This window comes from Calidris pugnax, unplaced genomic scaffold, assembly GCF_001431845.1.
Source record: "Calidris pugnax isolate Ruff unplaced genomic scaffold, ASM143184v1 scaffold15, whole genome shotgun sequence".
In the NCBI taxonomy this organism is placed as follows: domain Eukaryota; kingdom Metazoa; phylum Chordata; class Aves; order Charadriiformes; family Scolopacidae; genus Calidris; species Calidris pugnax.
The window spans coordinates 284,668-304,282 of NW_015090774.1; the positions used below are offsets into that span (position 1 = coordinate 284,668).

Below are 19,615 nucleotides of genomic sequence, written 5' to 3' on the forward strand. Positions count from 1 at the left end.
GCGTACCCGATAGCTGTGGCACGGGAGAGACGGGGCTGGCATGGGGAGGGAAGGGGCCGGAGCCTGGAGAGCATCTGGCAGGCAGCATGGCATGGCTCAGCTGATGCTGGGAAGCCTGCTGAGCCCTGGCCAAACGTGTCACTGTCCTGCAGGAAGCTGATCTCAGTGCTGACACAATACGTGGACCAAGCGAGCCGGGGGGAGCCCTGCGAGCCGCTCACACGCACCTTCAAGGCCTTGGAGTACATCTTCAAGTTCATCGTCCGCTCCCGGCACCTCTTTGCCCAGTGAGTACCAGTGATTGCTTCCATTGCTCCAGGTGCCATGCTGTGCCGGGCTACTATACCAGCACTGCTGGAGTGTTGTGTCCCTGGGGGTAGGGTCTGCTGAAAGGAGGAAAGGAAAGGTCCCATGCGGGGTCTCTCTGCCACGGGAGAAGTGTTAGTGCCAATTATTGGCTCTGGGGATGAGTCTTTGGCACCTTGACCTGCCTGGTGATGGTGACAGTTGCTTGGGTTGGCTGTGGCACCCAGGGGTGGCACCCAAGGCTCCCAGCACTCTGCAGATGTGCTGCTGTGTCGGCTTGTCCCCAACCAGGCTTTCTTCCCCCACTGCACTTCCTCTGCCTGAGGTTTCTGGGAGTTTTCTGGTGCACAGCGTACTCTGTTTGCTGATGGAGCAGTCCAGGTCTGGCACAGGTAGCCGGCAGTGCCATCTGTGGAATTTCCAACCCGTAAAGGGTTATCCAGCATTGGAATAGGCTGCCCAGGGAAGTGGTTGAGACACCATCCCTGGAGGTGTTCAAAAGACGGGTTGACACAGTCCTCAAGAATATGGTTTAGTGATACTTTTTTTTTATTATTGTTTATTTCTTATTTATTTTTTGTCAGAGTTAGGTTGATGGCTGGACTAGATGATCTTTAAGGTCCCTTCCAACCTAGACGATTCTATGATTCTATCTGTCTCGGGGTGGGAGAGCTCCTGTGGTGTGAGGGGCGGTGGCAGGATGGGTGCCATCACACAAACCGCTCTCCGGCTGATGAGCAGCGTTTCAGTGTTTGCAAAGTGACTGGATGGTGAGGCAACACACCCGCATTGGGGTGAAGCAAGCCTGTGGTTTGCCCTCCGTCAGGCTAATTGCTGCTGGTTCCTGCCGCGTGCGTGCTGATTGAAAGCCTGAGTGCGTGGTGCTGGTGAAATTGGCTTTGGTGCCATAGCTGTGGGGTTGCCCGTAAGCCCCGGGCTGGCACGCAGCCCACCTTGTCTCCCTGCAGCACCTGTGGCTTTGGTCCATCTCTGCACCATCAGGCCTTGACCTGACCCCTGCTTCCACGTGCCGTGGCATCGGGAAATGCCCAGCCCCTTTGCCTACAGCTAACCCAGCTGCCATGTGCATAAGGCCAGAGGGACCTGCAGTGACCTCCTGCCAAAGGCAGGGCTGGCTCTGCCCAAGCTGCCCCTGATGGGTGGGTTTTTCCAATGTGCTCTTAAAAACCTCCCACCATGGAGATGGCAAAATTTCCCCGGGCAGCCTGCTCCCCTGCGTAGCCGACACTGTGACTGGAGAGGTTTTCTGGCATCCAGCCATGCTCTTCCAGCTCGTTCCTGGAGAGCTTCTGCCTGCCCGGCCTGTGCTGTTTGGGAGTTTTTTAGCAGTTTTTTCCTTGGAGAGGGAAAGGGAAACCTTGCACTTACTCTTGTGCTGCAGCAAAATGAGGTGGCACGATGCCAGCCCCAGGACCTGGGCAAGGGGTGCTTGGGCCAGCTCCCAACATCCCCCCCCCCAATTTGTCCTGGCTCAGTGGCTCATCCCTCTGCTCAGCACAAGCTCTAAAGCAGGCTATAAGAGAGAGAGAGACTTTTTACTTGTCCTTTAGTGACAGAACAAGGGGTAATGGTTTTAAACTGAAGGAGGTTCAATGTAGATTGGACATAAGGAAGAAACTCTTAACTGTGAGGGCAGTGACACACTGGAACAGGTTGCCCAGAGGGGTTGTGGATGCCCCATACCTGGAAGTGTCCAAGGTCAGGTTGGACGGGATTTGAGCAACCTAATCTAGTGGAAGGTGTCCTGCCCATGGCAGGGGGTTCAACGGAATGATTTTTGAGGGACCTTTTGACCCAAACCCTTCTTTGATTCTCTGATAGCAGGGTAAGGGGGCAGGGAGCCGCCATGGCTCCTTGTTGCTGCTGAGGTTAAGGTCAAAATCTGCTCAGAGTCCTCCCAGGACCTGGTTTTGTTTGTTCCCTGTGGGCACAGGGTTCATGTCCTAATCTGTGCGATGGGACAAACAAGCCTCCCAGGGCAGGCGTGGGAGAGCCTGGTCGTGCTGCTGGGCTGAAGCAGAAAATCGAAAACATGACTGATTAGAGTTACAGAAAAAGCAAGTTACGTTCCTCTTTCATTCCAAGTACATGGCACCGAAAGCTGAAGCGTCCCAAGGGAGAGGCGGGAGATGAGGTCCCTCCACACGCAGCAGCGGGTGTTTTCCAGGGAGCGGAACAGGAGCCCAGGGTCTGTCTCCTCCACCCAGAGTCCTGAGCGCTGTGCAGAGGTGCCAGGACATGTGTTGGTGTCCCCGATGGTCCTCTGTGCCCTGCTTGCTGTGAGGAGCTGAGTTGGGTTCCTGGTGTCCACAGGGACTCTCAGATCTCACTTTGCCCCCAACTTTGTCTTTGCTGTTTGCCAGGTGTTCCTCATGTAGCTCCTGCTGCAGTGCTGGGTCTGCCAGCACGCCCTGTCTGTCCTTCCTCATGGCTCTCACCTGCCAGCCCTTCCTAGGGTCTTGTTCGTGGCCAGGCAACTGCTCCAGAGCTCTGGGGTGCTCCAGCATTAGGCTGACGTGGCTACCTCCTTGTGATATGTGAAAATACAGAGCAAATTCTCCAGTTTATAGAACTTCTGGCAGAGAAAATTAATTATATGGAGCACTTGCAAACAGCCCTGTGAATTAGTTTGCATTGGAATGAAGACATCCCTGAAGACATTTAGTGTTTTTATTCATCTTCCCTTTATCTTACTGATCTTAACAGCGCAATAACACGGACTCCTTAGATCTTTTAAATACTTTAAATGGTGCTACAATTTGTACACAGTCTATAATTTAAAGAAATTAGATTGTAATTATAATAAGTTACTGCAGATTGCTGTATTTATTTGATTATGTGTGCTACTGCTGGAGTCGGATGAGCAGCTCAAGTAGCTCATAGCAGGATCCCAGGTTGCTGTGAGGATGATTGAAGCAGGACCCAGCTGGTTTGGGGCAGGAGGTTCATTGCCTGAGCCCCTTTGCCAACTCTGTGGCCACTGCATGGGGAAAGGGCTCCCTGATTCCCCTCCTGCCATGGGAGCCAGTGGACTAAGAAGGGGCCAGATCCTGGCACCGGCCATGGAAGTTCTGTGCCCAAAATGTGGGAACGTGCCCCCAGCCCTTTCTCTCCAGGGAGATGCCATGCCACATCTCCAGCCACCTTCCCCTTTGGCACCTCCTGCACTGTACCAGGGCACACAGGGTCTGTTGGAGCCCCCCAAAGCTCCCTGCACCCTTCCCAATGTTGGGGACCTCTCCTGTCTCCAGCTCCAGCTGTGGTAACCCAGACTCCCCTCAGTGCTCCCCCCCGGCGCCCACATGGCTCTGTCGCCTCAGGGACGGGGCTGGGGGAACTGGGGCTTTGGTGGCAGGGTGACATGGTCTCCTGCTCGCTGCTTCCTCCCTGACACTTCCTCTGGCTGCTTCTGCTTTCTGGCTGCCACTGAGGGTGGCAAAGTTTTCCTGAAAGTGCTTATTGTCACCCCAGAGCTAGTCCCATGCAAGGCCCTGCTCTCCTGCCGGTGTAGGGGGAGCTGGGGTCACTCGCTCTTGCCAACATCCCTCCACAGCCGCCTGCTTCGCAGCTCGCAGCCCCCTCGCCCATCCTCACTCAGACCCCCCAGTTCCTGCAGGCAACACCTATGGGCTCTGCCTTTGCCCCCACCCCTGCGAGGACTGGCGTCTCACTCCCCTGCACCCTCTACCCGGTGACTTGTGTAGCATTCCCACTGGCCTCCCTCCTGCAAGGACTTTGCTGGAGTCCCCGGTGTCCCCAAAGGCTGCCACAGCTGCTGGGCTTCAACCACCGTCCGGCTGGAAGCTCCTGCTGAAGAGCTCCGGGGGTTTGCAAGCAGGATGTCCCTTCCCAAGAGCCGCGCTGACCCTTCCCAAGTAAATGATATTCAGCACGGTTTTATTGCAGTCCGTGCTGATTTGCTTAACGAGCTGGTGGCTGGATGGTTTTTCCTGCCGCTTCACTGACGGCACTGGTGGGATCTCTGTGCTGCGCCTCGAGCTCAGGCACGTACCGGAGCCCCAGGCTGCAGGGGAAGGGGCAGGACCATACCCAGTGTCTTTACACCCAAGAGGCCTCGGGCTCAAGGACCGGGCTCTGCCTGCCAGTTTTCTCCATGAGATCCTCCAAACCAATATGTCAGCGATAAATTAAAGACCGATCTGACCCGCGTCTGCGGCAGCGATGCAAATCAGCCGTTATCTTGGCTTAATTGAACTACACGCTCCGACTGCTTTATACTGTGCTGGTTTGAGTCATTACACCCTTAAAAGTTCAGAAATCAGTGTTGATGATATGTCTTAAGATTGTTAAAACAGTGTATCGTACTCATGCATGCCCTCTTTAAGAATTTTGTAGGCAAGAGTTTGTGATGGAGGTGAGCTTGAAAATCCATGCCAGTCAGTCATGAGTAGATGCATTAAAAAGAGGGACCGTGAAAAATCTACCAAATAATTAAATCTCTGATAAATGATGCTCATTGCAATGTGTCATTGCTGTGAGAGAAGATGCTGTATGTGGACCTTAATTTCCTTTAGCTTATTTTAACACAGACTTCTTTAAATTTCTTGGCCTCTGGTGGGGTTTTGGGTCAGGGCGAGCAGCTGGGCCAGGCTCCAGGGCTGCGGGGAGCAGGGGGCTGCCGGGGGCTCCTGCTGTTTAGTAACTTTTAACATTGAGGGTGAGAGGGAGGAAAGGACCTTTCTTGAGTTAGTCTTAAGCTTTGCACTGACGTGGAAGCCAGTGGAGGGCTGTAAACCAGCCGCTGCTCAGCCCGTGCATTTGTCTGAGCACATCTGAGATGCCTCAGGCAGATCAACAGGCTTGTTATCGCTGCCAAACCTGCCATGTTCCCTCCGTTCCCTTGGGCTCGTTTACCAGAACAGGAAAGATGAATTTGAAAGGGGAACTATCCGACTGTAATTACGTAAAACAAAGCAGCAGAGTTTTTACAAAACCTAGACTCAATAAAAATAGCTGCTAAGCAAAAAAAATGACAGACCTCGTTTGTTCTGCTGCTGTATACACAATTAGAAACCGAAACACAATTAAGAACTGAACACGTTTAGCTTGCCGCGGTGGTGGTCGGCGTGCAGGGGTTCAGCTCGGGCTGGAGGACGTGTCTGTTTCCACAGCCATGGGGAGATCAGCGTTTTATCCCTCATTTCCCCCATCTGTACCTGCAAATCACACCCCAGCAGGGCTCACTGCTTCCTTGGCTGTGTCAATGGATGGGGTGGATTAGCTCAAATACGACCTTTTTTCCACAGTGAGTTATTACGGTGACTTTATGCCTATGATTATGCATTTGATTAGCAGCTCTGGAACTTTCTCGCAGTTTTGCAGGTCTCATGGCTAAAATTCCCCACGTGTTTGGTTTGTTCTGTAACTGGTCACTCAGGTTGTGTTCAGGCTGGAGGGCTCAGGAGGTTTCCTGCTCAGGTGGGAAGATCCTAACCTCCTTTGAGGGGATTTTGGTGTACAAAATAATGTAAAAGAGTTTATTTTTTTTTTTAAAAGAGAGTGTATATGTGAGTATGTGTAAGTGGTGTATATATGAATACTGTAAGAGAGCAGATAGCAGTCTTTGGTATGGGTGATTCTGCACATCTGAAGCGTTGCTTCTGGCTGGCCCTGACATTTTGGGGCAGTGGCCATGCTGGGGCTCACTGCTGGACCCAGCTATGGAAAATGGTCACCGAGAAGCATAATTAATTGGGGTTGGAAGTGACACTCATAGTCCCTGGGGGAAGGCACACGATGCGGTGGCAGTACTGTGACAGTATGGTGATTCTGGCTGTTGCAGGCTCTACGAGGGGAAGGAGACAGCCGAGTTCCAGCAGTCACTGCAGCGCTTCTTCCTCTCCCTGAACCAGCTGATGAAGTCCCCGCTGGAGGGTCCCACGCTGCTCGCCCAGGTATGGCAGGGGGCTGCTGCTGCAGGGGGGCTCAGCTCTGGTGTGTGGCAGGATAAATGACGCCCATGCAGGGGTGACACTGGCTGTTCTGCATGCAGACCTCCCCATGCACGGGGTGTCAAAGTGAGCTGCCACTCTGTACAGTGCCTCACTATCCCCCAGGACCCCCATTTTTGCCCCCAGTTCAAAGCTCCCCAAAGCCTCAGACCACAAAATCCTGCATTACGCTGGTTCCACAGGCCATGGCGTGGGTTGGGGACCAGCAGCTTGGGCAAACGATCTCCTGGCCACACATGTGCCAATTCCTGGAGAAGAGGTTCTTGGGAGGGCTCCTGGCTTGTCCGCAGCCTTGAGCTGGCCTTGCCCCACTCCCTGCACCCTGGGACCAGGTTGGCATGGGGGGACTAAGGGGGAGCATAAATGGTGCCCTTTGCACTGTGGATCCCCATGGGCACAGCTGCATCCGTTACCAGCAGCTGGTGTCAATATTCTCCAGCTGCTGGTGTGATGGTGCTGGGGGTGGGAGCTGAATGGAGAACGTGACGGACCCACATGTGCTCTGAGAAGTCAATTAGTGAGAGGAAGCAGGAGCTGGTGTTGGGGCTGAGTTGGTCTCACTTTGGTGATGTGCCAGTGGTGAGGATGGGGCCACAGTCTGCCCCCATATCTTCCAGCTGAGAGAGTCACCATAGAGTGCAGGCAGGGACCTTGTCTGCAGGCTGGGATGTGCGGTGCCCCCAGGACAGCCGGTAGGTACTGCTCCTGTGTTGCGTAATTTCATGGCATTCTTAGGTAATACCTTATAAACTAATTGAATTTTTTAAAAAAATGGTAGTTTGAAGACCAACAGGATAGCTATCCTCATGGAGAGGAGGAGGGCTGTCCCTCCTGATCGCCTCTCTCATCTAAACACTGATCATGATTCTGATTTCCACCTCAACACCGTTGCTCTAGAGACTCTGTGCTATGGTAACCCCACGCGCTGCAGTGTTACTGACTGCTGCATGTTCACCTGTGCCTTTTCTGCATCACTCAGCACCTTGCTCCGGGCTGCAGGAAATAATTCTTGCAGATGCATCCAGAGTAGAGCGGCCACTGCCCAGGGCAGAGGGGAAAGGTCTGCCCACGCATCACATGGTGGCGGCTCCTTGGAGGGTGGCAGAAAGGGGAGCTCGTTCCATCAGTGTCAGGCAGCATCGAGGTCGTTTCTCATTAACGTCCTCCAGGGCATTTTTGGTCATTGCCTCCCAACTTCAAAGCTGCAATTTTGTCGATGCAGCTTGTGTTTGGTACTTCTGAGCACAGCTTCACACTTAACTGCATCACAGTGTGTGGTGTTGACTCACCCCGAGTGTGGTGTCAGCTGGGTCTCCTCCTTGCCACCACTTGTCCTCCTCAGTGCTCACCGCTGGCTCTGCTGCTCCACAGACGTTACGGTGATGGGGTTTCTCCCATGTCATCAACAAAGTGTTTCACTGGGGGAGAGAGTGCCTAGGTGAAATTATTCAGCATGGAAGTGAAAATCAGAAAATGGTCTTAAAAGCAAGAAAACCCTTAACTTTAAATGCATGGTGATGGGCTCCATGGTCATGTTTCAGAGGGTGCAGTTGAGCTGGAAAACCACCAGCAAAGGGTGACCAGGTGTATGGAGTAGCTTTCAGGTGGGATCACCTACCTGGCCATTCCAGACCCCTCCATCCTGGCAAAGAGATGAGCAGGGAGCTGCAGATTTGCCTCTGATCTGGAGAGTAGGGTAGGAGGTGGAAATAGTTCCTCAAGGTCTCTCCTGACTTGGGAAGGAGGGAGCATCTTGTGAAATGAGCAAAAGCAGTGCTTGTTTATCTACCATGTGGTGAAGCTGTTAAGCCCCTTGTGATGGTCTGTATCTGCTCCTTGGAGCAGGCTGTGGATGCTGAAAGTTTACACAAGTTTGCAAACAGCTGTACTGATCTGTGGAATTAAAAACCACCCAAGATTATTTAAATATAAAGACATTTCTGACTCAAGAGGCCCTGACCTTGGGAAGAACCACTGTGGGCTTGTGAGCTAGCAAAATCCTGTCCTCTTCCATTCTGAGCCTCAGACCAGGTGCCTGGCCTCATGCTACCTGGCTTCTGGTGCCTCTGCCTGACCTTGCCATTGGTCCACTGTCTGGAGGGTCCTGTGGTTTCCCTGGTGTCCTGCTTCACCGTCACCCTGGCCACAGTTCTTGTGCTGCATCCTGCACTGGTTCCTGCTGGACCCCAGCCACTGGGTCTTGCTATATCCAGCCCTGATGGTGTCTCCTGAACATTTTGAGCAGGTACTCCAAGGAGAGACCTGTTTTTTTCCTTGTTCCCTCAGTGGGCTTTGTGGCTGCTTTACAGAACTTGCAGACTTCCTGCGTCTCCATCTGACGACCAGCTGCCATCTAGCAGCTGAAGGTGATACCCAAAAGATCTGTTAGTGGGTGATGTAAGCTTTGCAGCTTCATCCGGTTCTGCCTACTCTTTTCGTTAAAGCTGCAATTATCTGATCAGCCCAAGGCAGAGCTGACAATAGCTCCTTAGCTGCAACACTCCTGCAAAGGCCACCTCTCTTGTGGAGAGAGTCGGTCCTCTGTTGGACTGCTTCAGGCTGGGAGGTTTGGGACTGTTTTGACTACTTGGAGCTGTGGAGAGGAGGCCGAGACTCTTTTGGCTCTGCATACCAGTGTCAGGCTGGGGTCCAGGGCTGAACCCACGGTGTGGTCCTAGCTGCAGAGCAGCAGCAGCTCTTCAGCCAAATACCTCCAGCGTCCTCGATAAATGCTGTGACTGGAGGGTGGCCTTTGCTGTGAAGGAGGTAGAAGATACCTGCTCCCTGCGTGCAGCTGCCTTGCGCACAGCTGCCTTGCGCACAGCTGGCTTCTGCTGGAACCACTCCCTGCCATAGCCAGAGGGCCCTTGAAAAGAACTTCCTTCATTCTACTGCTTCCCTCCTGGAGTCCTGGTTTTCTCTGGACCTGAAGAAGTTGAGTTTTGAGGTGGGACTGGGGTACAGACTTAAGCCAACACTTAAGGTCATGCCAGCTGCCAAGGTGCTGAGCAAAGCGGAGCAGAGCGTCATGCTGCTGGCAGCACAGCCTGCTTCAGGTGACCCAAACTGGGTCTTGAGCCTGGAGAGAGCCCACACGGGCATGCAGCGATGGCAGGGGGTGTGCATTTCCCCTTATTCATGCCTTGACAAGGACATCCTGCTCCCCTCCATCTTTCCTTGGTTTATGTCCAGGCTTACCCGCAGCTCAGCGGGGTGGAGTGGAGGGAGGAGTTGGTCCCAGCCACCTGCAGCCCCTTGGAGTATTTGGGTTTGCATTTGAATTTCACAGCCCAGATCAGGGGTGGTGTTTTCCTGGGGGTCCTCATGACTGTCTACAGTCAGAGCTTCTCTGAGGTTGCTCTGACTCTTTCCCTGTGGTTGCTGGCACGTGGGTGGGTTTCTGCAGGATAGTCTGCCACCGGCGTCACGCAAAGGTGATGGTCACTGCCATACACACTAGACGGAGGTCCTGCTCCAGGCTGGCAACTGCTGGGCCCTGCACCCATCCCAGCTCTGCTCTGGGCTCCCTGCCAGCCATGTCCCTGCCCATGACCACCAGGCCCAGTGGTCCATTGTTCAGCTCCACCAGAGTATCACCAGTGATGGCACAGCTGGTTTGAACAAACATTGGTGTTCTGCAGCTGGGGAGGAACTGGACACAGTTTGTACATAGTGGCCAGGCTGACACTCTCACCATGAAAAAACAGTAAGAAGGGGCTCGAAGTCTTGTAACACTGGAAAAATTGCTGAGGAGTGGGAAAAATTCTATATGAGCTCATTTTTTAAAAGGTGAATCAGATGACCTTGCTAACTGTCGACCAGAGAGGCTGACCATTGATCCCGGCTCAGTCATGGAGAGGATGCAATCAATTCAGAGTTAAAGGATGGCAGTATAATTAATGTTAATCAATGCAGCTTTACTAAGCATGGAGTTTAATGAAAAAAAATCAAATTTAGCTGTTACTTTTTTGAAGTTACGAATGTGACTGACTAAGATAACTGACATAATAGGCGAGACTAACAAGTGTCTGACTTTATACAGCATTCTGATTTAAAATTAGCATTGTGTAAGTTTATTAAAATAACTACTTTTAATCTCCTTAATATATATCATCTCAGTGCTAAAAAAAAGGCCTTACAAATGGAGAACTATCATGCTGGGATGGGCATTTCTTTTTGGGTCCCAGGGGAATCAGCTCTCAGCTCAGACATCTCTGTGCGTTTGCTGAGTTGCCAGAGGCTGCCGTGGCCAATGCAGGGGGCACGGGTGGCAGCGGTGGTGCTGGATAACAGGGAAGCTTCTGCACCCTTACTGCCCTCAGTTGCAACAGGAATCTAAGTATTGGAGAAGGGTTTGCAAGAGCTGCACAAATGGCTCAGGATCTGGCATGTTTAATGGAAATTAACACCATTTCAGTCAACGAGAAGAGGCTAATGGAGAACTCAGTCACAGTCTTTGCAAACCCAGAGGGAGAAGACGTTGCTGGGGCATCGTTTAGTGCCACAGGCAAGGGCAGAGCCCACTCCAGCAAAGGGCACTGGAGCTCACCGAGCTCACCGGGAACGTGGTGCCAGGTAGCAGGATGGGTGACCACCACCACTGGAGCTGGCTCTTGGCCAGAAAGACCTCTGGGATGGAGTTTTTAATTGCATCTGGAGATCTTCACAGAGCTGCCCAGGCTTGGGCCAAGGGTCTGCCCTGCTCGTTACTGCTCTGACATGGGCAGCAGCCACCCAGCGAGGGGTCAGAGCCACACAGAGGTTTTGGTCCTGCTGCCGGGTGCTCCCAGGGCAAACTCATCTAGGGACTTGCCCAGCCTGTGCCCTTAATCTCTGTGTTCTCTGTGCTCCAAGGGATGTCTCCAAAGGAAACTTATCCAGGCACTTTTCAAAACTAGGTGAATTTGCAATAGGCACCAGTATCTCAAATTCCTACTGTAACTCAGTGGGAGACAAAGGACTCCGTGCCAAAACCACTGGGTAAAAATTCCTGGAGCTGAATCATGTGGCAGTCAGCCCTGTGTGGATCTGCAGGCATCAGACCTCCTGAAACTGATGTTGCAGTGCAGAAGTGTGTGGAGACCACCTCTGGCACCCGGCTGTGCCTGGAGGCTGGAGGGTTCCCGGCACTGCTTTTAGCACAGTTCAAAGCCTGGGGAAGCCTGAAGGACCAGCTACCCTGGCAAAGCTGGAGATAAGCAGAACTCAGCGAGTCAGTTATGCTCCTTAGTCACATCATAAACATACTGAAGTAGATTTTTATGCAGAAAACTTTGCGGTCGGTGTGTTTGCTGTTCCGAAAAACAAATAGCCATGTGTCCCCTACCCTTGCAGCCTTCCAGTGAGGGCATGGAGCAACGCAAACCAGGGCCCATATACCCGAGTCGTGTTGTAGGAGTTCGTGTGGTTTCAAAGTAAAAGCTGGAGACTGTTATTCTTCTTGACAATGGCAGAGGTGTGTGACCGCAGTGGTTCTGGAGGCTGGTGGCTTGGCAAGAGGAAGCTGGTCCCGGCTGGGTGGCTCTTCCCCAGGGACAATGAGGGTGATGGGCTGTGGCTGTGGGCCAGGCTGAGCACAGCGCTGCTTTAACAAGAGCTGGGACTGAATAAGGATGCTGCTGGCTCAGCACCCACAATGTGGGGGGAGGCAGGAGAAGGCCAGGGCTCACCTCCCTGCCCACACGGCATCTGCCTGTCCATCCTGCCCTGCAGGCGTATAGCAAAGCAGGGCTGGTGCAGGCAGTTCTCTCATCTCTTTGCAGGGAGCAGCCCTGAAGTACCTGCCTTCCATCCTCGAGGACGTATTTGGGATCTTTGACTCTTCTGTGCTGGGGTAGGGTCCCTATTACCCCTGTCATCTCCAGCCCTGCTCTGTGGTGTGCTTGTACCTGCCCCAGCCACCTCTGCCCCGACTCCCATCCTGGGGCAACCCCTGGTCCCAGAGCTGCCAGCGAGGATGCAGGCTGACAGCTTTGAGCTGAGGGCAAGGACAGCAGAGTGGCCTGGATTTCCTGATGCTTGGGAGTTGCATCCTTATCCCCTTCCTAGTTCAAAACTGGGGGAGGGTTTTGCTCAATTCTAGCAGTAGCCTGTGCTTCAGGCAGGGGCTGAGCCTGAAAACCCTCAGTCCCCGCTGGGTCCATTTTGGGAATTCAGGCAGGGTTTTTACACTTGGCGTTTCCACACAGCCACCTGCAGTGGGCACAGGCTGCCTTGTGGGTTTGTGCAGTGGGACCATCCTGCCCTACACCTCCCCACACAGCTCTGCCCTCATGGAGCGGCTCCCCCTTGCCCAGCAGCCCTGTCCTGACCAAAACACAGGAGCAACCCGTACCCAACCCCCTGCTGCTGCATTTGTCTTCTGCAGAAGGAAAGGGGCTGCAAAACAAGTGGGGTTCTTGCAAGCCCCATATTTAACACTCGTTAAATCCTCTCTCCTGGATGGCAGGGCCTTGCTGCGGGACTTCATTGGGAACCTGCCACCCCAGCGCCTGCTGAGGCAGAAGCTGCAGTCCCTGACCGACATCGTCAACAGCAAGATCTTCCAGTCCTATGGTGAGAAAGGGCACTAGGGGTTCCTGGTGGCACTACCCATGCTGAGCTCTTGGGGGGAACAGGGCATCGCACAGGGTTGAGTCCCTGCCTCAGGGACCCCTCCTCTGCCCCTGAGACAGTGCCCGTGCCTGGGGTGGCTCTGCAGAGGGAGGCAATTCCCTTGAACTTGTGATGGAAGCCTGTATTGCCCAAGCCCTTACCAGGGTGCAGCTGGTGCTATTGGAGTGAACCTCTTCTGCTGCCTAAAACCCTGCCAGGCTGCAGAGAGAAATACGGCTTAGCTGAAGCAATGTGCAGTCGGTGTGAGGATGGTCTAGGAGGGGGGTGTCAGACTGGAAGGACATACTGAGTAGGATTCCCCATGTCTGCCCTGACTCTGATGCTCTTTGGTATTCATAGGCATAATCTAGATGATGGAAAAAAGAGTAGACTTGGTAAATTTTGCCCTGCAAGGCAGAAGCAACTGGAGGCACACTGGAGGACAGACTTAAGATAATCTCAACAAGTTGGAGGAAAGGTTTTGAATGACATAGACCATATTTATGTTTAAGAAAATCATGTGAAAGCTATCACTGAGCAAGCAGAGGACAGAGCCCAGAGGGGTGGCAATGCTGTAGGAGGGGTTTGTGATGGAGGGACAGAGGGGCTCAGCCATGCAGCCCTCACAGAGAGAGCATCTCTTGGACATGCGAGCGCCCTGCACCCTGCTCAGCATCAGCGAGGCCTCGGCTGAGCTTACATCCTGGTGCAGTTTTGGGTGACACAAGAAACTTGTGGCTAAACTGGAGAAACTCCAGTAGAAAACAATGAGAGAAGCAGAGCTTAGAAGACAGGGTGAGGAAGAAATGACTGGGGGACTTGGGGCAGGAAAGGGCGTGGGGGAGACACAATGAGCTGTGAAATATCCACACAGCATCTTCAAAGAGAAGGAGCAGTGGGGAGCTGGGCCAGGGGTCCTGGGCTTCAGCCACAGCAGGGAGGTTCAGGGGAGCAGCTCAGCCACGGGCAAGCAGGAACCGTTTTGCATCTCTGCCCATGGAGACTTCCAGAGCAGACAACATGAGTGTGACTAACTTGGCCATTGAGTGTGGGTGGCAGGTCACCTTCTGCTGCCTGCTCCAGCTCTGCTCTGAGCCACCATGATCCTGCCAGTGCTCCCTGCATCCTACCTGGGGTCCTTCCCTGCATCTCTCGGGAGATTGTACACCACCACTCCTCCTTGCCCAACAATGGCAGACAGTTGTGCCACCAAGAAAACAACAAAGAAATGTTTTCCCCCACTTTTGCAGTGCTACCATGGTTATAAGCACCAACATGTCACTGTCAGTGGAGGATGGTGTCACAAATGCCAGCCCTGGGCAGAGGAAGAGAGTCATATGTAACAGGAAGAGCATGGGTTTTTCATGTATTCAGCACTAGAGACTCGAGTTTATCTAGGTGGTGTCCAGTTTAAAAAGTCTCCATCTCTTTAGTTGAATCATAAGCACCTTTAACAGAGCAGAGAGGAGGCTTTTCTATTTCAGTTCAGCTTAGCTTAGCAGAGAGGATAAGTAACCGTGTAACAGGGTGCAATGAATTCTCTGTGGTGGAGTCTTCCCACCAGATTTTAATGTTTTTCCAAAGATCCTAGGAGGAAGTTGACAGCTCCGTGTGTGTGGGTTGCAGCACAGACCAGGCATCGTGCTGGTCCTGTCTGTCCTGTTGGTCCCTTTCCTTCCCGGCCCTCTCCCATGCTGGGGTGGTGCTGGCACCCACCAGCCCCATGTCTCCTTGTCTGCCCCAACAGAGTGCCGGGAGCTGCTGCTGCAGACAGCAGTGCCCATCCTGCAGGAGATGATTGAGAAGGGGGAAGAGGAAGATGCCAGCATTGAGCTGCTCAGCAACATCCTGGAAGTGCTGTACAAAACCCAGAAGGTGAATCCCATCTTCTCTGCTTCCTCCTCTTTCCTCTCCAGTAATCACCTTGGAAATGACCTGACTAAATCCACTTGAGTAGGGCTAAGCACAAATTACTGGCCATGATACATTTGGGACTAATTGTGGTCCATCCAAAGTCAAAGGGGGCTGTGGACGCCCACCATCCCAGTGGGAACCTGCCCAAGCTGTGGGTAAAAACCCTTTATTTCCACCTCAGCTGGTTTCTGGCAAGTTCCAACCCACCCTATGGGGGTGAGTCCCCATAGGTGAGGAAGAGGCCTCCAAGCCAAAGGACAGCACCAACTTGAGGGCAAAGGGGTGCATTGCTGGCTGTGCCTCTTGGCGTCCCTGCTCTGCAGGTCCAGAAGAAGGGCGAGGGCCGGGGAGAAAGCAGTTGGTCAGCGATTGCTTGCTGGCCCCTGGGCAGCGTTGCACTCCAAAATTGGCAGTGATGGTGCTAAATGTATGCCAGAGCTCCGTGGCATGCACCACGTAAGCCCAGCACCCCACAGCAGAGAGCTGACTGTGCCCAGGGTGGTGGGGGAGCCCCATGTACCCCCTTTCCCCCATGCTGCCTGCAGGAGCCTGCCCACTGCTGGGGGTACCAAAGCAAGAGATCACAGTAACATACTGGGTCCAGCTGCACTCAGGGCTGAGTGTCCAGCTGGGCATGGTCATGGTGTGGGTGCCTCACCCTCCAAATATGACTCGTCCCAAGATGGCCTCTGGTGGGACAGGGCCATCCTTGCTGGGCATCATCCCGACTTTCTGGGATGCTATTTTTTGCAGAGAGCAGAGGAGCAGCAAAAGCAGCACAGCACAAGCGAGGGACGGCACAAGGACCGTGGGAGCGCAGAGCTGGTGAGTGCCTCTCTGGTGGCTTCAGCACTTGGTGGATAATGGGAAGGAGCCAGGTGCCCCTGTGCATTTAGGAATGGCTCATCTGCATCTCACTATGGTGACAAACCCTGAGATCAACGCGTGGAGCTGGGCTGATGATGGCAGTGATGCTACAGTGGTGGGGTCAGGCCTTGGAGGTGACCTGCAGGGCTGGGAGGCTGGGGGTCTGTGTAGCTCTAGGCTGGCTGTGAGCCCTCAGTGCCCCATGTCCTGCCCAGAGGTGGGGGTGTCTATGCCCAGACCTTTGCCCTGGACCGCTGTGGCCTCAGTGCTTCATTGAGCACTGATGGGTGGGCTCAGGTCATTCCAGCTCCTCACTCGGGCAAGGAGTGAGTGAGATCTTGTAGTTCTTGGAGGGCAGAGGGGCAGCCCAATGACTCCAGAGCTGGTCCATGCTGGGTCACACAGCCCCACCAGCGTGCCTGTGGCTCCTCTGAGCCCTGCTGGACTCATTGCTCTCCAAGTGCTGGAAGGATAAAATACGGGCTTGCATATGCACTGGAAGCAGCATAAAAAAGACAGAGCACAACCGGTGGCTGCCAATGGCTCTCTTTCTGGGACGCCTTGGGAAGTCTAGATGTCACACAGTGACCAGCGCTGTGGAAGCTGAATTAGACACGTGCCACCATGTCCTGGAAGGGCAAGGTGGCTGTGTGACAGTGGCTTGCTTAATTCTCATGGCACTGGGAAGCCCAGGCAGCAGAAAATTGTTTTTGAAATGTCTCATTTTGGCCTTAACTTTTTAACCTAAAATAGCCTTTAAGTAGATGATGGTCAGGATGTTCCTGGGTGAGGACACTGCTCTCATTTCAACCCTGCGTGAGCTGAAACCCACCTTTGTCTGCCTAGTGCAGATGCAGCCGTCCCCAGCTGTCCCCAGCTGGGTGGATGGCTTTGCCAGGGAGGTGTACGAGGCTGAGCTGTGCAGAGACCCCGAGCCCCGTATTTACACTGGAGCACATTGCCTTGTTCCAGCTCCAGCTCCAGCTGGTTGCCCTGATGCTGCCAGCCCCATGCACGGTGATTAAACGAGCCACAGTAGCTGTGCTGGAGTGGACAAGTCTTTTGTTTCAGTATTTCATATAAATCACAAATCGTTAGAGTCAGGTCCAGATTTCCCATCTCCCGTGGTGCCATGAGCCCATCCCTCCTGGCAGCCTGCTCCTGCCTGGCCACCACCACGGACCAGAACTGTCTGGTCCCACGGCTGAGGATCCCGGGCACAGGGCTCGTCCTACAGCCATGGTCTGCAATGGCTGGAGCAAAGCTGCTTCGTCCCCGCTGCATGGGGCACTGTGAGATGCTGAGGAAACTCGTGCCCTCAGTCCTGGCTCCCGGTCCTCTGCCAAGAATAACTGCAAACACTTTGCAACCTCCTTGCCTGCTTTTTTCCCTCAGCCCCAGTATTTGCGTTGGTGCCACAGGGCCGATCGCATGTGGCCTGGGAGGTGGCGTGTCCCCAGCCCAGCCTGCCAGCACCGGGCACCTGTGAGGACCGGGGACTATGCTGAGGGGTCAATTCCTGTCGGTTGTGGTGATGGTGCTGTCAAATGTGTCCTCCCTCCTCCTCTTGGCAGCACAGCATGCAGTACCAGGTGCTGAAGCATGGCCGTGACACCTCTTGCCTTGCAGGTGAAGGTGAAGAAGCACATTCAGCTGATCCTGGAGCGGCTGCTGCACACCGTCAATCGGAGGGTGATCGTCCTGGACCGAGAGAACACCCTGCGGGTGAGTACCACCACCACCGCCGCCGCCGCTTCACGCTGTGTCGGGCATCGGGGCCACACCACTTCCCGCGGCTGCCTTTGGGTGATGTGGGAGATGCAAAAACGTTGCTGATTTAAGGGTCTGGGACTGGGTGACCAATGCTGCTCCTCAGCTAGCACTGCAGCCTGGTACCCAGCTGGCTGGGGGTGGATGAGCAGGTGTTTAATGCAGGAGGATGCATGAGAAAGCCCAAAAAAGAGAGGGGCAGCCATGCAGTTCTGGAGTAAAGGGTACATTGGAAGGAGCAGGCAGGGTGTTTGTGATGCACGAAGCCAATTTTGGAAGCAGATGAGGGGTTTGGGGAGTATTCTCCAGAAAATTAGTGACTGGACCTGGTGAACTGTTGCAGTTTTACATTCCAAGAACACATGGGAGGAATGTGCTGGGACACCCTCCTCTGATGGGAGACGTAGGCAGGTCAGAGAGCTGCTCAGCCAAAGCTTCCTGCAGAGCAGCTGCACTGGGTGCAATGATTTAATCACGAAGGAGGGGGAAACAGAGCTGTGGCCAGTGTGGGTTCATGGGCACTCTGATGTGGATGTGGTGGCAGACCCAGTGTGCTCGGCCGGCAGCAAGGAGTGGGCCTGACAAGCTGCTCTGGGTCACGAGTGTGGGTGAGGAGCTAGGTCTGACTGCGTTCCGCGGGCCCGGAGCGAGTGGTAGGGCTGTGCAGCAGTAGAGAAGTGCTGTGCCGTGAGGAAGCGCCGTGCTGTGCCGTGCTTGGGGGGGTGTGGGCATCTGGAGTGGCAGCTCAGCCCTTTGCTCGAGCCATCTTGGGAGAAGGCTGCAGTTTTGTCGTCCTGTTCTTTGTTCTCATTTATAAAGACTGAACTAAACTGAGGCAATAAAGCCAGCGGGCAGGACAGGGCCTTTATCCTCACTGGTCCTGCCCATGGTCTCCAGCGGATGAGGCCACCCTGGTCTGTGAGCATCCCAGGTGCTGCAATTACTTCCGCCGATGTGCTGAGGCACCAGCATTGCTGCTTCCTGCCCAGTGACCCGTTCTTGTACCCCTGGGGGACAGGGGTGGTGCGAGACCTCTCCTCCAGCTCCTGGCTCAGCCTGCCCTCCTCCCTTACCCACTCAGCCAGTGCAGCCCTGGTGATGTAGCCCCATGGTGACGTTTCCCAACAGCAGCTCTGCTGTCCTGGGGTGGCTTTACTGGCCAAGCCGATGGCTGTTGCAGTTCCCAGGCACAGTGGCCTCGCAGCCAGGCAGTGCCACTGTGCCAGATGCACCCCTGGCTCTGCTGCCGAAAGCTGCAGTGGTGGGGCTGTGCCGGGCGGGCACCGCAGGCTCTCGGCGTTGGAGTATGATTCACATGTGAGTCAGGCAGGAGATGCGTACGGGGTTGCATTTGGTATCATCTTGCTTTAGCCTTTGTTCCCAGGCTGCGTAATTCAGTGCCAGAGGAAGCAAGAGCAAAAAAGAGCTGTTGGGCATGCTCTGCCAGGCTGTGACAGAGGCGAGGAGGGATGCCGGGTGCTGAAGCGTGGCCCCATACACAGTGTGGGAGAAGGGGAGCAATCCTTTGCCTGTGTCTCACTCCCACGTGCTGGCCCTGCTGCGCTCCAGAAGTGCTGTCTGGCAGCTTTCCCGGTGTGTTCATGATTTCCATACTGCTGCTGCAGCCCCTGCTTTCGCCGTGGGGTCCAAGGCCCCTCAGCCCAGGCTGCTCCAGTAGCTGTGGCTGCCAGGAAGGTCTGGGGGGACCAGAGACCCATGTGCTTGCCAGCACCCTGTTGAGCGGGACCAGTGCTGGGCACTGCAGTATCTCCCACAGCTGAGCAGCTGGGACTCCTCGGGACCACTGCCCCCCCTCCAGCCCCACAAGCACCAGATGGGTCCCCGGCACAAGGCATGGGGTTTAACATTGTGATGGCTCCTGCATGTGGGAGTGTTCTGCTCTGGGAGCACTGTGGAGTATGGCACCAACTAGAGAGGTGGTGGCCAGACCTTCCTGTCCTCTGCTCCCCCTCACTGGACCAACCCCTGTGTCTGTGACAGCCGCTTGCTGCAGGCTGGGGTGCCATGTGCTTCCCGGAGGAGGCTGGGCAATGTCCTCCTCTCCAAGGCTGGTGGCCCTGCTGGGAGAGCTGTGACTGCTCCTGCTGCGGGGGGAGGCTGAGGCGAGAGCCCCGGTGCAGGGTGCACGTGGCATCGCCTGGCCCCGGGCT

General features: G+C 54.4%; 1 protein-coding gene across 1 annotated transcript in view; it reads left to right on the forward strand.

The window, feature by feature from the left end:
- Window positions 1-19,615, forward strand: part of LOC106888583 (dedicator of cytokinesis protein 2-like) — a 79,289-nt gene that overhangs the window by 20,618 nt on the left and 39,056 nt on the right. Inside the window, exons 22-28 of the mRNA XM_014942918.1 lie at window positions 153-287; window positions 6,131-6,242; window positions 12,062-12,132; window positions 12,748-12,854; window positions 14,641-14,768; window positions 15,561-15,632; window positions 17,304-17,399. Of these exons, the coding sequence (XP_014798404.1) occupies window positions 153-287; window positions 6,131-6,242; window positions 12,062-12,132; window positions 12,748-12,854; window positions 14,641-14,768; window positions 15,561-15,632; window positions 17,304-17,399 (721 nt within the window). The remainder of the gene's footprint in view (window positions 1-152; window positions 288-6,130; window positions 6,243-12,061; window positions 12,133-12,747; window positions 12,855-14,640; window positions 14,769-15,560; window positions 15,633-17,303; window positions 17,400-19,615) is intronic.